This window comes from Aptenodytes forsteri, unplaced genomic scaffold (genome assembly GCF_000699145.1).
Source record: "Aptenodytes forsteri isolate BGI_AS27 unplaced genomic scaffold, ASM69914v1 Scaffold82, whole genome shotgun sequence".
In the NCBI taxonomy this organism is placed as follows: Eukaryota; Metazoa; Chordata; class Aves; order Sphenisciformes; family Spheniscidae; genus Aptenodytes; species Aptenodytes forsteri.
In genome coordinates, this window is record NW_008795490.1 from 12,418,851 (window position 1) to 12,435,624 (window position 16,774).

Consider the following 16,774-nt stretch of genomic DNA (forward strand, 5'->3'; position numbering starts at 1 on the left):
CCCCACTACCAAAACCTTGCCACGCAAACCCAATAGTGTAGAAAATCACTCATAACAAACTTATTTATTTCCTGTAGTTAAAAGGTATTTGGCTTTCCATGTCTAGCAACTTCAATTATTTTGGAGTTCGTAATAATTAACTATAAACTTCTCAAAATCAAAAGTTACTGTCACTAACAGAAACCATTCATCTCCTTTCACAAGAGGTATTGGAAAGGAACTTGCTTTATAAATTATCTCACTGTTTCTAAAACAGCATACATAAAATATTCTGTCACCTTTAAAAGAAATCTAAAGACAAACTCAAAGACAAGGATGAGGAAGCATATCATCTAAAGGACTGAAGAAATACTTGGTAGATTCAAACTTTGAAATAGTTATGGGATTATTTGACAACCGAAGCCTCTCTAGAACTGTAAGTACTGTTCAATTTCTCCCATACTGAATATTAGAAATACTTCTCTATCAAGCACTGCTTAAAATAATAAAGCACTGCCCAATAACAGCATAAGCAATTTGGTAAGCTGAAAAGCTCACAGTCTTCTATTCAACCTTTCTTTAAAATGTAAGTTAAAAAATACTAAATATTTTCTAAAGGCACTTCAGAAATTAAACTAATGAATTGCTAGAGAAAGCACTGTATTAATACAGACTTTTTCCATTTTTCTCTGTATTGGACTGCAAAGAGGTAGCGTGACAGCAGCAGTCTTTGCTACTCTGCAAAATGTCCTATATGGGCTATTGCACTACTAAAAAATGATGTGACCTCACATTCCTCAGAGCACAAAAGATAATTCATCAATACTGAAAAACTCTTTAAAAGAGTCTTTCCAAGGAATAGTTGGAATTGCCGGGATAGTTTTAAAGGACACCAATGAATTACAGACAGTACTGTTCTCTGAGAATTTTTATTTAATATCTGTAAACAACATAGTTTAAGTATAGACTCACAGACAGATAAAAAACTCCACTCTACCTTGTTTTGGTCTAGGTAGTGACTGCTGTTTCTCAGCTGGTATTTCCACTCCTTTTAATTTATATATTCCTACTGACTTGAACTGTATCTTTGGATGCATTTTATCTGACTGGCAAAGGCAGTGGCCTAGCTCCACTGTTAAGACAGAACTGAGAGTTTCGCTCTTGAAGTGAACATGTGGGTGCACATGCATAGTAGCATGTACCTGTCACATCTTTCAGTAACTTCCTAATTGCTAAAGGAAGGCAATCAACATTGAACAAGCCACAGACTGGTTCCACAACTGCTCCAAAAAAAATTTCAGGCTAAAGCAGCATGAAATCCAACTCCATTCCTCTGGCAGATGAGTCATGTCCTTCTCCTGAATTCCCCTTATCCTCCAGGAGTGTAGAGAAAGTCCAGATTTTACTTCATACATAAATGGAAGTGTATGTGTAAAGTACATATATACACATACATATACACACGCATATATGTATATATGCATTTATACATGTGTACATGGTAAGTTACAGTTAATTCACTGAGATTTAAGAGTGATATGTGTATATATATAGGAAATACAAAACTTAAAAGACTTCCCAGACCACAGAAGAGGAAAGAATGTCACTGTCTCTCAGTGCTCTACTCAGCATGAACACAAAGGAGAGAACTATGTAACTCTGCAAGTCAGGTAAGATATATCAAAGATACAGTTCTTAAAGTCAGTAAGTATGAATATACAAATTGATAGGGGTATAAATATCAGCTGAAAAACAGCAGACAGTATTCGGACCAAAACAAAGTAGAATGGAGTCTTTATATCCATCTACAAACCTGCACTACATTTTTTACGTACACTAAATAAAAAGGTATCAGAGAACAGTACTGCCTGTAATTCATTAATATCCTTTCGAACTATGCTGAGAAATTCGTCATGTAGCCTTTGCAGTTCTTAAAGGTAAATTAATGTTGACTAAATTAGCACCAACTTACCTCTGTGCTCCACTCTCATCTAGGTTGTCAAAAAGTCTTTAAAGCACTTAAACTAGATTGACAAGTTGTACCTGCTATTTTCGTAAGTATAGCTGTATGATCATTTTCTGCCAACTTCACAAATCCAACTTCATTTTTGAAGTGATCAATTCCTTGAAAAGACAAATCCACAGTTTTTCCTTTCAGGAGATCTTCTACAAAATCCTTGCTGTCTGAAAGAGCACCAACTGCTCTGTCAAGAGGAATGAAAATATCTATGTGAAAGTCAAATATATTAATACTGTTTACATTGCTATTAATCATTCTATCCAAAAATCTCACAAAGCTTTATTAGCATCAATTTATTATCTACTCAGGTACTTTTGCACTACTTCCTATCAACGCAGTCAGTATTATTATTATTACCATTTTGTAAAGGTAAACTGGTTCATACACCCTGCTGTAAAACCACAGAAATAATAAGGCAGACCTAGCAGCAGGTGTAATTCCTCAAAAGAGTTTCTCTCAGTCTTCAAGGTGACTAGATATTAAGATGACAGTGTCTCTATTACTCTGTGCATCCCATTTAAATAAGATGCTTACTCGGAAGCATTTGGTTTTCCATTCTTAAATGAATTCACTTTTTTCATCTCCTGATAGCTCAACTGAACACTGTTAAGATTCTGCTTCATTCAAAGTTACTACAGAGTGTTACTTAATATTATAAACAGAGGTTAGTGACATTTTATATATATATATAAAAAATGATAAAATTATATGGAAATTACTATTAAGCTCATTGAGAACTGTTATTAAAAGAAGTACTATCTAAATTGATGCTTACTTTCTTCAAGAGGTAAGTAGCATGCACACATAATCAACATGTAACAGGAACAAACCTGGTAACCTATTAATAATCATTTTAATTAGCCATATTAAGTCCATGTATGATTACATGAAAAAATTATTTTGACCTGCACTTGAAGTGATTCACATGCTAAACAAAAACTATATAAACATTCTTAGTGTCTTCTAAAAGATCTCTCACATGCTCACAGTTTTTAATTCTATTCAACGAAACTGAATTTAAACTTTTCAGTAAACCGACGTTGACTTTATAAACGCTAGATGGCAGTGACAGGTTAAAAACTCTCAAGAGAGTTTATTTTACTTTTTATGTCCTAGTTGGATGAAAGCCATCACCGTGATTTCTAAAGTAGGCTAAATTATATTCTTTAAGCCTGTACAATTGCAAACAACTCCACACACGTTTCCACTGTGTTTAACAAGATGGACTCTTATGAGAACTATGCATTTAATTGAAACGTAGGCCAGGTTAAGAAAGACGTTAAGGTTGATTACATGACAAAATATCCTTGATTGATATAGTCCTCCTGTGGTTTTTTTATAGGGCCTTAATCTACAACCTAGAAGTACTTTAGCTCCTATATAACCACTTTAAACAACAATGCCATTACTTGTTCCTTGGCAAAGATATTTTTCTTTGAGCGTAGTCTCTGCCACTTACCTACCCTTTTATCACCATTAGACAAAGCCTGTTCCTATGTCTTCCATATGTGCTGTACTTCAAGACCTTTCAAAAACACCATCGAATACCGATTATACCTGTCAGATTACTTCACAGGTAATCATGTGTAGATTTATTTACCAACATGAACCTGAAAATTGTTCCAAAACAGGTACAGATATTTCAAATACACTGTGTCAAAGATTGCAGCGGGCTTTCAAGTAGTGAATCATACACATACCCATCTCTAGATTTTTTGCATCTGAGAACTGGTACACAGACAGTCATGGAAAGCTCTGTTCCCCAGCTGAACAAAGATTTATATTTCCATACTGTAGGGTGTGCTACAGAACTCACTGACCAGCTCAACTCTACCTGATGAGGTCTATGAAAGGTCAATTCAAACAGCGCAGTGTGTTTTCAGTTTAGCACTGTGTCACTGAAGATTTAGTTCTACTTTTTCTTTCATATATCATCTTGTAAACACTAAAGTATTTAGAAAAATAGTTGTCATCTCGCTCTAGCATATTTTGTATTTTCGTATTCTATCGATCACTTTATAACACCTAACAATTGCTTTGTAAGAATAATGCACAAGGACAAACATTTCCACTGAAGTCAACAGCAACAAACACAACAGTGGTATTTTCTTGTTATTCCATACCAAATACTATTTACGATGCCAAATAGTAGTTACACTCAGTGCAACTAACCCACAGGGATAACAAAAAACTTTACAAGCATTTTGCTCCAAAGTGGAGAAAGGAAATAAAAAAAAGAATTAAGCAGCATATTCTAAGTCAATACAAACTAGGATTATAGAAGCAGTGCCCGTTTTTTTTTCTATATTGTTGTAATGTAAATATTATAGCACTTAAAATTGATGTAGTTTCTTTTTAGAAATTTCTGAATTGTTAATTTTCATTACTTGTTCGAAAAAGCAACCTTGCAAAAAAAAGGCAAACTGAATCCTTTCAGCTCTCATATTTATAATGAAAAGGTTAGATTCACAGGGTCTTTGACAAATAACAAGCAAGAAGAACTTGACACTATAGTCTGGTAATGAAGGCATTTACTGCAAAGGCAGGCATCCTGATTTCTAGTACCTGAGCCCATGACTATGCAGACAGTTAGCATGGACTAGAACTCCTTTGCTTGAAGGGAGTGCTGTCATGACTCCTGCTTGCTTGCTTTCTTTATGTTTTTTTAAAATCTCACATTCATGATTTCATATAGTCCTGCAAAAAGAGATGTAAAGTGCATTCATGAAGGCTAGATCATGGCCAATCAGTTAGGAAACTCGCATGGGAACTGCAGGTCTGGATTCCCTTAGAAAGAGCAGCCTAGAATACAGATCTTCCATTTTCAGGGTGAAAGCTGTATGTACTAAAATACCATACAAAGGGCTTTGTGCTGAATTGAATGTTATGTTTAGCACATTCTTATCACGCGTTTTGACTTCAAATAGCATTCAACACATTTCATTTCTGTATAGACAGAGGCACTATTGTGCAAACACAGTCGAAAAACTGTAGATATCTAAGTAACTTAATGGATCCAAACCTAAGGATCTATGAACTCTCAGATGCCCAGTTGACTAGCTGCACTTTGTCTGAGGGATTACTCTCACCCTACATTACACACAGGTTCTTTTGCCAGCCCGGATCTTGGCTTCTTTCCATTAACCTGGTATCAAAAATTGGTGAACCAAAGAAAGGAAAATTCAACTTTTTACTTTTCAAGTTCTCCCAAAAGATTAAACAGGAAACATCAGTTACGGAAAAAAAAAAAAAAAAAAAAGAATCCCGTATAATAAAAAATGCAATCTAGAATACCTGAGGATAGCTGAGCTAGATACCTGTAGGAGGCATCTGGCCAGGGAAGGGGTGAATCACTGGGGAAGCTGCTGCTGACTAGAGGACAGCTCCTGGGTGCCTGGACTGTGGAGTTCTGCTGGGAGAGGCAGAGAAGAACTCCGTAAGTGTGTGCTTGGGTGGCAGTCGGACAGTGAGAGCTGAGGAGCTCAAAGAGTAGCAGAAGATACTGAATTTGGGAATATTTGTTTTGATATACAGTTTAGGACTCTAAAAAATATTCCTGAGGAGGCATACTTGCCTTTGAGATATCCTCTCACATTCCCTTTTCGAACCCTTTTTAAAAAAATCTTGCATACACAGTCAGTGGTTGTTCTCACTGATTTTCAGGTGCTACCACAGTTTGCTCATCAACCAGGGCAGGAGGAAGCTGGTGTGCCTACTCCAGGAGACAAAAGGCACATGGAAAGGAGAGGAAGTCCAGCAGATCTAGTATCCTTTGCTTTCCTTTCTGTTCTCTGTTCCTGACTATCTGTTCCTCTCCCTTTAGATCAGACTGTTGGAGACGAGGATGCTGACAGACTCACAACCTCACAGGAGAGGTAAGAGTGTAGAGGCCTCAAGGATATAGCATTCAAGGAAACAAGTGTGAAATACCAGCAGGGCAATTGATTTAGATATACTGATACCTCATTATTTTTAGGTGTGTTAAATGTTTTTAGCCAAAATACTTCTACTTATTAGAAGCATGCCCTTGATTACCAAATGGTTCCTACATTCTATCTTGGATTCTCGCTTTCTTATGACAAATCTGCACTTTAACAGCCAAACCTTCTGGGGGGAAAAATTATTCAACACACACTTTTTAGACACATTATTTTGTAACTGTATTACCATAACCAAAGCAATGTCTCACTGCACTTATTCATTATTTGATCTAGATAATTCAGTACATAGGCCGCATGCCTGCTAATACTGCAGAGAAAACCAGTAAGAGAGAGAGAGAGAGAGAGAGATGAGAGGGCCCCTGAAAGAACTCATCTGGGGGAGATGAAACCATGAGTCTTCTCTTTCACAGTTATAAGGATCTGATGAATTTTTGATTAATTTGATTCATTAGCAATTCACTACAAAATTGACACATAAGCAATGGAGGATTCCCAGATGTTCATATAATGCCAGTAGGCCATTTATCAGCATATTACACAATACTCTGTTACAGTCACCAAAGTGTTTGCAATCTCAATTCTGCACTTACAATGTGCAAATATAGAGACACAGCATATGCAGGCCATATTTTGGGCACCGCACCTAAATAGAAACTGTTGAGAATGTCTGTGTAAAGCAAAGCAGGACTATAAAATACAATGTATGCTTTCATTTCAAGTCAAAATCACAGCTAGACAAACAAATTGTTATTCTGAACATTAATAAATTACAGCTGTATAGATAGACTTAAAAGTCTGAACATCTTCATATAAACCACTGAACTTGTATGTTAAAGTAGGCTTGTCAGACATGTCAGTACATGTGATAAACAGTAAAAAACACCAAAGAACTGCATTTTTATAAAGCAAGTAGTCGCATCTAACACTTAGACATGACGTCATTGTATAATACATACGTCTTTCCACAACTTTTCTACCTTTTATATGACAAAAAAAATCAGCTGTATCACTGAAGCAACACAAAAATTACACTTTTGATAAAGCCTAATAGCCACCTCTCTTTTAGTGTACTTAAATTTTGAGTATAATAAATTCATTTAGGGACATTAAAAAAACCTATAACTGCATGAGGCATTAGCTTGGAGCTAAGATTTACTTTAAAGTCTTTCGGTGACAATTACTAATTTGGCTTATAACATTTGCTAAACTATGAAATTCTGAAAATTCCCGTTAATCTGTTCAGTGTCCCCTATATTGAAACATTGTTTTAAAATAGTTACTTTAGCAAACATGAGCTTTGTGCATGCAAGTTCAGCACACAGTATGAAAAATGCAAGGGAAAATAGCATACTTTGTTCAGAGCTCATGACATACCATAAGTTATGAAAATGGCTAATACTAAGATTAGCATTTTAAGAACGACATGAATTAAATGTTCAGTAACCCTAGTAATTTAGGGCTGACAAAAAATAAGCATCAGTTATCCCTTCCAGTCTTTTTATGAACTCCTCCAGCAAAAATATTTGTACATACTTAATTTAGCGCCAAATACCTACATGCTAATTTCTTCTTCGTTGGATAAATGCATCACTAACATGGTGACATGCAATGAGCCAGAGTGAACCATCGCTTTGGAAAGCCTTTGATCCTTTTGTGTTACTGCATCTTGGACAGCCTGAATATTGCCAGTAATCTGGGCAGAAAGACCGACACAGAAACAACAGTTAGCCATCACAATTACTGTATCCCATCATGCAAGTGAACAAGAAAGCACACAAACTGAAATCAAACGTTTATGTAAAAACCATTCTAGCAGAAGAAAATTTTATCTTCTGACAAAGCTGTGCTAATTGACCTGAGTAAGCTCAAAGTGGGTACGAATGGAGTGATTAATAAATCACTGGACACTCCCTATCACATCTTAATAGGAGTTTGCTTCCCTAAGTATGATAAATGTCTGAAGCAGATTAAGATCATCCAGTTTTACACTGCCAGTAATCCAAATAAAAGGCTTCTTCAAGGACTTTCTCTGCCTGCTTTGCTAAACTTGTATGTTGCTATGTGCAGACAGGTGTCTGGAAAAAGAAATCTTCGCAGGATCGGGCACATACAAAACAGGAATATTCAGTAAATAATTTGTAGGGATATCCAATTTACAATTCTGATTATCCTGTCCAACAGACAGATATAATTTATATACTCTCTTCAAGCATATTTTAATGAATTTCCATACAACATGTATACAGTTCTAACTTCATCAGTCATCTTCTTTAAAATTATTTGAATTACATTTTCTTCATTGAAAATTATTTGTATGGTTATACATGCTTTATAAATTGTATCCAAAGTGTTTACTGTGCTTGCCATTATGATAGTTGTATTGCAGTGATTAAAAAAAACCCCAAAAACACACCAAACCCCAAAAAACCAAACCTGCAACAATTCTTGACTATGTTGGTGGAAATCAAATCGTATCCAATAACCTTGACGATCTGACAAAGTGAATTATTTCTGAAAGCATGGTAAGCAAAGACATTACAGACAAATCAGCCTTGATATATTTTGGTAGCTCTGTTAATCGTAAGGAACACATAAATTTCCTGAAAAAACACAATCTAGTGGGAGTGGACAGTACTTTTCTGACCGAATTTCTTAAGATGAGTTTTGCCATGCAGGAGTTTTACCTAATGTGCCACAGATATCTAGTAGTGCCATATAAATAAAACCAAATTATAACTGAAAGGAACCAACTCTAGGGAGGGTAGGGAGGAGGAAGGAAGGTAAAAGCCACTTGCCAGAAAAAGGTGATATAGCATCTACAAAACCACAAGTGTCTTAGGTAGTGTAAGACATATGAAGAAACCAAAACGCACCAACATTTTGATCATACATCATGTTGTAATAAGACCATCTTCCTTTATATGTCAGAACTGATCTTATCCTGGATAAATAACGCATTTATTGTCTCAGGTGTAGGAGAAATTTAACCCACATTTAAGCAAAAAACTGGTAAACATAATCCCTGGTAATTACAATGTATTGACTGCATAATTATTTAAGTTTATAAACTAAAGCAAATGCAGTTATCCCCATAAAGAAAAAAAAAAACTCAAAAATGAAATCACCTATCATATAAATTACAATTTTATTCCATTTTCAACTACAGCTTCTAAATTTGATTTCCACCTGAGAGCTGGCAAAGAAAAAAAAAAGTATAAATGTAAGTGTACAAGTCCTTCAGAATACAGAAGACAGGTGTGGAACTGTGTTATCATAGAGGTAAGACCATCCTACCTCTGAAAAAGATCAATGTTATCAAGCATTCAGATTAGCAGCCAATACCCCACATCCCCATACCCATATAGTTTCCTTCAGTAGTACTTCCGAGTCCCTTCCTGCTCATGTCCTAAACCACCTCCAGCTCCCTCATATAGTTCAGTTCTGGCTTGGGCAAGAAGCAGCACATGCTGTGGCTGATTTTCAGCTATAAGGGGTTGACTGGCTAACAAACATGCAGATATTCATTCGTCAGCTGGCAGGTCTAGAAGAATAGGTAATTTCCACACTCACACTACAGTCTTCAACACAAGCATGTTCTTTCAAGGCTCTCTCTTTTACGCAAGTACCAATTCCACAAAAATTGTAGGAAATTAGTACTTCCAAGATGTCAATTTTTTTATCCAAATTTGGACAAGTAGTTGAAAACCCACAGCAGGTTCAAAACCCACAAAAACCCAGCGGGGTTATAACAAGGCAAACAGATAGGCAGGCTCACACCTGTATAAACTTCATTAGGAAACCAAGCTAAAAACCTAACGAATAACATACCTTTGGAACAGGATTAATTCCAAAGATGGCCTGTTAGCAGTTCCAGAGACAAGCTATTGCTGAACCCACCAGGAAAGCATGAAATGAGCTGCCTTTTTGATAAAGGCAAAATAGAAAGAAGAGCACGTTCTCTCTCTCTGGCTAAATGACAACATTCTACACAATCTACACTATTTGGAGAGAAGAAAAAAAGTTTTCAAGTACATTTTTGTGAATTTCAGGAATTTATTTTTGTTTTCGCAGAAGTTATGTGATCAAAACGTAACACAATAGCTATAGCATAGCTGTGCCATCACAATGCATAATATAAGTTCAGATTCGTTCTGTTTTCTTCAATAAATCTAAGGTGCAATTAACAGTTGAGTGCACTGAATTTTAATTAAGCGAACCAGGACTCTTCCTACATCTCTGTATAACTAGTTATGACCCACTGCATAAATAAAAACTTTAAATTGCTATTTAACCTGCTATTTACATTTCCTTACAAAGTTTTATGTTACATTTCAACTGCTATCATGCTGACTACTTCTTTTAACTTGAGATTTCCTAATTTAACTAAAAGAAATGTCTCAAGGCAGATCATATTCCCCCCTCTCAGATTATTTTTAAAAGTGCTCCAAAATAAGGCCTCAGATACTGATTTCAAGGTCCCCTCTCCCATTACTTGGAATATGTTATTCTGAAGAGTAATAAAATAACTTAGTTTTGCTTATTGCAAGGATACTACTAGACAGTGAATATAAAGGTTGAATATAAAGGAATATAAAGCTTTAAAGATTTAACAGATTAATTATAATCATAATCAAGACTGGAGGACCCTGAAAGACTAACCTACCAAGTGATAACACATCAGATGAAACATAACTTAAAAAAAAAATACCAGAAAAGGATACAAAGGTAAACATCCATTTAACTATTTTTGCACAAGTAATAATGCAAAGATCAATATAAATTCAAAATTAATAGAACACCACATTTGATTTCTGAAGATTCAAAACATAATTAAAATGAAAACGAGGAAACTGTTTAATTTCTAAGAGGAACAGTTCATTAAATGTTCCAGAAATATCCCTTATTACAAAATGGTTCTCTGTGTAAAGCTTAAAATACTACATGAAATATGGAGAAAGAGTACTAATGCCTAAAACATGTCACTAGAGTAAAATCAGATCCTCAAAAAAAGAAAGGTCTCTCATTACTAACTGAAATACTACCAGTAATTACCAGATACCCTCTGGCTATCAAGAAACCAGGTGTCTTAAGTCTAAATTTTGGCTAATGTTGCCTATACAAATTCCAACATGTATTTTCTACTTTCAGAACAACTCTACATCTAAGGCAAGCATAAACAAAACTTTCTGGCAAAGTCCTGGAATTCCCAAATGCTCTGAGATTTTAATATAGTTGTTCCCTTACCTCTGTAAATGATATAAGACTAAATACGTGACATATAAAAAAGCATGCATAGTTAAGACTTTTCCACTCAACCAGCCATTCAATACAACAACAATCGTGAGCAGGAATTCTCAATTATCAGATTATATAACCCCTACATTATTCCTGCACTTGTTAAATCACGGAACAGACAGGAAGAAAAGATATTTTTAGGGACATGGTTTAGTGGGCATGGTGGTGTTGGGTTGACGGTTGGACTCGATGATCTTAGAGGTCTTTTCCAACCTTTTCTATGATTCTATGATTCTACATTTCAGAGTAAGATGGCACAAAAGATCTCCCACTACGTTCGTGTCAGGCTATCTGGATCTTATAAAACCAGCCTCTACAATCTCTTCTTCACATAGTATATTTTGAAGAATCAAAGATTGCACTGTAATTTTCAAACCTACTTTGGTTTATTTTCATTTCGGATTCTCTTAATCTTTGACTTTCTCAGAGAACAGCTAGTACAGATGGAAAATTCACCTGAGATAGCTCCTGGTATTAAAAAATAAACCTAGCTTTGGAAATGGTGGTAAACTGTTGGGTTTAACTTTTTAAACATAATGCACCTACTTTCCTTGTTTGCAGACACAAAAGGTGTCAAAGCTGTATCAGAGACATCCCACAGCATGTAAGAACTTATTCTCATTCACTGTGTAAACGAGACAACACATGCTAACTACGAGAAAATACGTCTTCTTAAAGAGCTCTCTGCACTTCTTGAATCCATTTGAACATTTCACTAAAACAATAGGTTGTTTGAATTTTAAATAAGATGATCAATTTTACTGGAGAATGTTAAACTACAAACTGCCTTGTTAAAACAGCAACAGATCCAAATTTAAATTCCTATCTATAAGGAGAGCTAAAAATATTGCTAGGGATTTTATTAAATTAAATAAGAATTTCTCTCTTCCTTATTCTAAGTGAATGACAAAATAAGCAATACTGGAACAGTACAGAGGGGAAATTTAAGCCAGCTTCAGTCAAAATAATGTCAAATCCGTAAGACTGACAAACTGCATAAAAAGATAAATATTTTTCCTCTAGTCTTTTCCAGATAAGCAATTTTATTCACAAAAATGTTACATAAAATAAAGTTACTCTTTGAATAGGCTGCTAATGTTCCTTTAAAAATACCTGAAAAAAAATATTTTGCTCAAGACCAAATACTGTTCTTCTTATAAATACATGCAGCTATTGAAGTAATTCTCATTATACCAAATCAAAAAAATATTGCTCAAGACCAAATACTGTTCTTCTTATAAATACATGCAGCTATTGAAGTAATTCTCATTATACCAAATCAGTATAATAAAGAATATCACCTCTGGATTAGTAATTGGAAGAGAAACGAAATAATTCGGCTGATACTGTTTTTTCTTTTTCTTCTTTCTCTCACTGCCTTCTTCAATTTCCCTTCCAGTAGTCCTCTTTCTTTTCTTTTTTATATTTAATTCAGAGGTTGCATGCACTGAAGAGAAAAAAAAAATTACTTTCAGCATACAGACAAATCAAAACAAAGATGTACTTAATATCATGCCAACAGGAGCTGGACTTCAGTCAACTGACTGGAGCATGTCTTCCCAGTCATCTGATCTGCCCATGCTCTGAACTGTCTGATTGGAATCCTACTCCAACCTGAATTAATGTAGTCACACAAGTAGAGTACCATACTTGAACTAACAGCCTGCACCTCTAAGCAGGGCTTATAAGCTGCTAACATAGACAGGCAGCTTCCAAACTGCTGTGTTTCATTTAGCCAACTCACACTGCAGTGGAATAGGCCTGCAAATTGTCTACACTTGAACATAGATGTGACACTAGAGCAAAAGCACCAATATTAAGTTTCAAAAATCCCATGCACGCTGCATTTTGCAACATAAAACAAGATAATACATAGGATTATTAAAGGTTGTATTAGGCTAGGACTGGCCAACCTATAGTTCAAGGACCAAACCCAGCCCAGAAGAAAATTTAATCCAAGCCAGATCTCTCTACCTCCTCCTTTCCCAAAGACCCCTTCCAACATCGATAGCGAAAGGAAAGTGCATGTCCTCAATTCTTCCTTTGCATCATAAATTATTTTTCCCCCAGCTTATTTCCTCAAGACTTTGCAGACCCTCTCCCACCATGTGGCCTGATACATACCCATAAACTGACCAGGCTGCAGACATCCACTAATCCAATTAGAGGTGCACTTATAGCCACATGCTGGGAATACACATATTGGAAGACAGCTCATAAAAGCCACCACGTGAGAAGCTCATATACAGTAATGTGAATTGACATACGAGAGGTCTTTATTTTGTGATTCATTGCTGCAATGGATCACAAAATGCTAAATTTTTAATACACTCCAGTATTTGCAGGACTGCGTACTAATAAGAGAGGCTCTGGACTGGATCCTGTTCACAGGCAGACTCTGTTCCACGCGCACAGCCCACTTGTACATGCCAACAGGCAGGACCAAGAACTGAGTGTGTGATGAGTGTATGCTTCCACACTACTTCTGTCTAATATACTTACTAACAAATTCATCTTCAATATCTGTGTCGACAAACGGCATTTCTGCCATCAGAGATTCTACTGAATCAGCAGGACATGGCTCTTCTCTCTGTTGTGTCCTTTCCTTATTCTCTTCAAAGATTTTCTTTTGCTGTACATTTTCCAGCCCATCTGTAATACATTTAAAGTAACACACTGGGTCTTAGTTTTTTATATAAACAGCTAAGAGACATTATACTCAAGCAATATACCAAGTATACATTTCTCTAATTATCAGCAAATGAATATTGACATATAACCCCCTTAAGAATGCTGCTGTTCTTCCTTGTCAACATATCAGCAAAAATACTTCAACGCTTTATGGAATAGCAAAAAAAGGAAGTTCAGCCTTCTGTATTTAATAATTTATGGTCTTGTTTGGGTCTAAGAAAATACAATTACATGAAAAAAAAAAGATACTTATAATCAAGCATGAAAAAATAAAGTCTTCAGACATCACGTAAAGTTCACTTTAGATAACAGTAATGGCATATGAAATTCAGTGCAGACAAACATTGGCAAATGAATTCCAATGTAAACACACTGAAAATGAGGCACGAAGGAGCAGGAAGGGAATCCTACCATTCCACATATAACAAAGAGTTCTCAGCTGACTATATCATTCAGGAATGAGATGATTATTCTACTCCTGCATCTCCCACACAGTATAACATGTCATAGACAGCAACGATCTGAACTTCTGGTTCCAATAACTGACTTTTAGTATTTAAGCTAAAGAAGGAATCAATACAAACCAAAACCCGTCTTGCATGTATAAAGATATACATGAAGTTCTATCTCAGAGTAATATCACAATGACAGAATAATCTCCACTAACAAGTTTTTAAAAATGTCTTTTTCCCCAAGAGTACTAACTAAGCATGAGTCATTTCCTTATGTCTGCTTCATGTTTTGCATTGGTAAACTCTCATATTTGCGTACTAAGTTATATCTTGAAAAATGAAAAAGTAAAATCTTCTCTAGCAGCAAAAAACATGCACATAACCAGGCATCCAGCAATATACTTTTGGGACAACTCCACAATGGGATTACTGTAGTGGAGGAAGCCTTATGTCAGAACTGCAGTTTATCCCAGGACAGCTCATTACTACAGACAACGCACTTTCAAAGCTCCTCTTGTGACCAGTGCAGATAGTCCAAATCTGGCCCAAGGGGAAAATTTGGCAGTGAAAGTGCATATTATGTTCTTGTGGCATGCAAAGCTTCACTACATGTATAAAATCAATATTACAGACCCAATCTGGGTTATTATCACCCTGTGGAGTGTTTCTTGCGTATATCACTTTATGCTAGGGACGACAAGTAAAAGAACAACCTGATTAAATGCTAATTCACTCCAGTCTAAAGTAGGGAGGCATAAATCACTCTGTGGTTGTGGTATGACACCTAACTTTATCCCAGAGGCTATTAAAAAGAACAAAGTATTTAGATTTGTTGCTTGTTCCCCCTGTAGACACTAAAGACCTATGCACAACAGACAGATGTTAGAGCAATAATAAAATTATTACTTAACATTTAGATTAAAGCTCACACAAAACAGATTGTTGCTGGTGATCCACAAGCATACAGAAAACAACAATCCTTCCTTCAAAGAGATCTCAAAGTGAAGGACAAGACAGAAATCCATGAAACCGACAAACAAGTAGGTCAGTTTGGGGCAGAAAAGTTATCAACAAGATTCAGAAATGCAGAATCATAACCAGCTGGGAGCAAAAGGGATTTGTTAAGGCAGCACTAGGTGCAGAGCAAGGACTCACATAAATCTGAGGGGTGTATATCGCAGATTACGCATTTCCTTTGCTCTGTCTGCTCAAAAGGCAAAATACTTGAGCCAGTTTGAAAAATTCTGTCTGCTTACAATAGCAGATGGTCATAGCAAAGGCACAGCTAGTGATTAACAATGTCCCTTCTCTAATCAATTAGCTGAACCGAACAGGCACTGCTTCTAAATTCTACAGGTTGTGCCTCAAGCAAAAAACCTCCAACTCCCACCTTTTCTGAAATATTTATTAAAGAAATCAGCAACAAAATTCAAGAATTGTGTTCTAGTCACTAAAACAACCTGAAAACAAGATTTTTGAAAATTCTTGACATCGTGTTGATAATCTGAGACCTAAGTAACAAAACCAGCTGTTATAGGATAAACTCTTGTTTCTTAATCGCATGCTTAATTATATTAGCCTGAATTTCATATATGAACAGGTGTACACATTATTCCCATATTTGTATTTAAGTGGCTGCTCATCTTCACTAGTATTTAAGTAATCTGTTCTAGCAGAAAAAAAATATTATGATAAACCTAGGTCATAAAGGGGAGAATACAAAAATAAGGTGCAATAAAACATACTTGATCGCACTCCTTTCCCAGCCCTCTTCTCTCCATACTCAGATTATAGTTTCAGACAGAATAATCTTCTGTTATTTGACACCTACACATCAGAGATCACAGTGAGATTAGGTCTCCAGGCGCTGTTTATTATGTTTATATGTTTAATACGTTTATGTTCATATGCTTACTAACAAATGAATCCTTTGGAGACAATTTAACTGAAAGCTGCTGTAAAAATAGATGGCCTTACTCTCTAAGCATTTTGAACTCCCGGTGCTGGCAGCAGTGTTTACATAGTCAGAGAACTGGAAAAGCTTAAAAAAACCCGCCAAACTTTGGAAAAAAAAAAAATGGTAGGTTTAGTATTCAGCCAGGTCAGATGCTTACACTGACTGCAAGCCTGGGGACAGCGCAGGGGCAGGCAGGGAAAATAAAAGCAGAAGACTTTTTAGCAACAACCCACAATTAAATTGAATCATTTTCCCCTACGATCTCTACAACCCCTGCTGGGAAATCCACCTCTTTCCATTTGATGTCTGAATATCTCTGCACAAGCCGTAGCTCTTACAGCCGCTCTGCCCAACGTGACCGTTGAACGGCTAACGGACATCAGCAACGCCGGGCCTTCCCCCTCTCGCAGCACGACCCGCGCTGATGCGTCTGCGAGGC

General features: G+C 36.1%; 1 protein-coding gene across 1 annotated transcript in view; it reads right to left on the reverse strand.

Moving 5' to 3' along the window:
* The window catches only part of AKAP7 (A-kinase anchoring protein 7), a 100,193-nt gene extending 83,538 nt beyond the window's left edge, over positions 1 to 16,655 (reverse strand). The window contains exons 1-5 of the mRNA XM_009281524.1: positions 16,625 to 16,655; positions 13,738 to 13,887; positions 12,537 to 12,682; positions 7,497 to 7,633; positions 2,023 to 2,183 (exon numbers count right to left, since the gene is read on the reverse strand). Coding sequence (XP_009279799.1) covers positions 2,023 to 2,183; positions 7,497 to 7,633; positions 12,537 to 12,682; positions 13,738 to 13,887; positions 16,625 to 16,634 — 604 coding nt within the window. The 5' untranslated portion in view covers positions 16,635 to 16,655. The remainder of the gene's footprint in view (positions 1 to 2,022; positions 2,184 to 7,496; positions 7,634 to 12,536; positions 12,683 to 13,737; positions 13,888 to 16,624) is intronic.
* Positions 16,656 to 16,774: the final 119 nt, after the last annotated feature.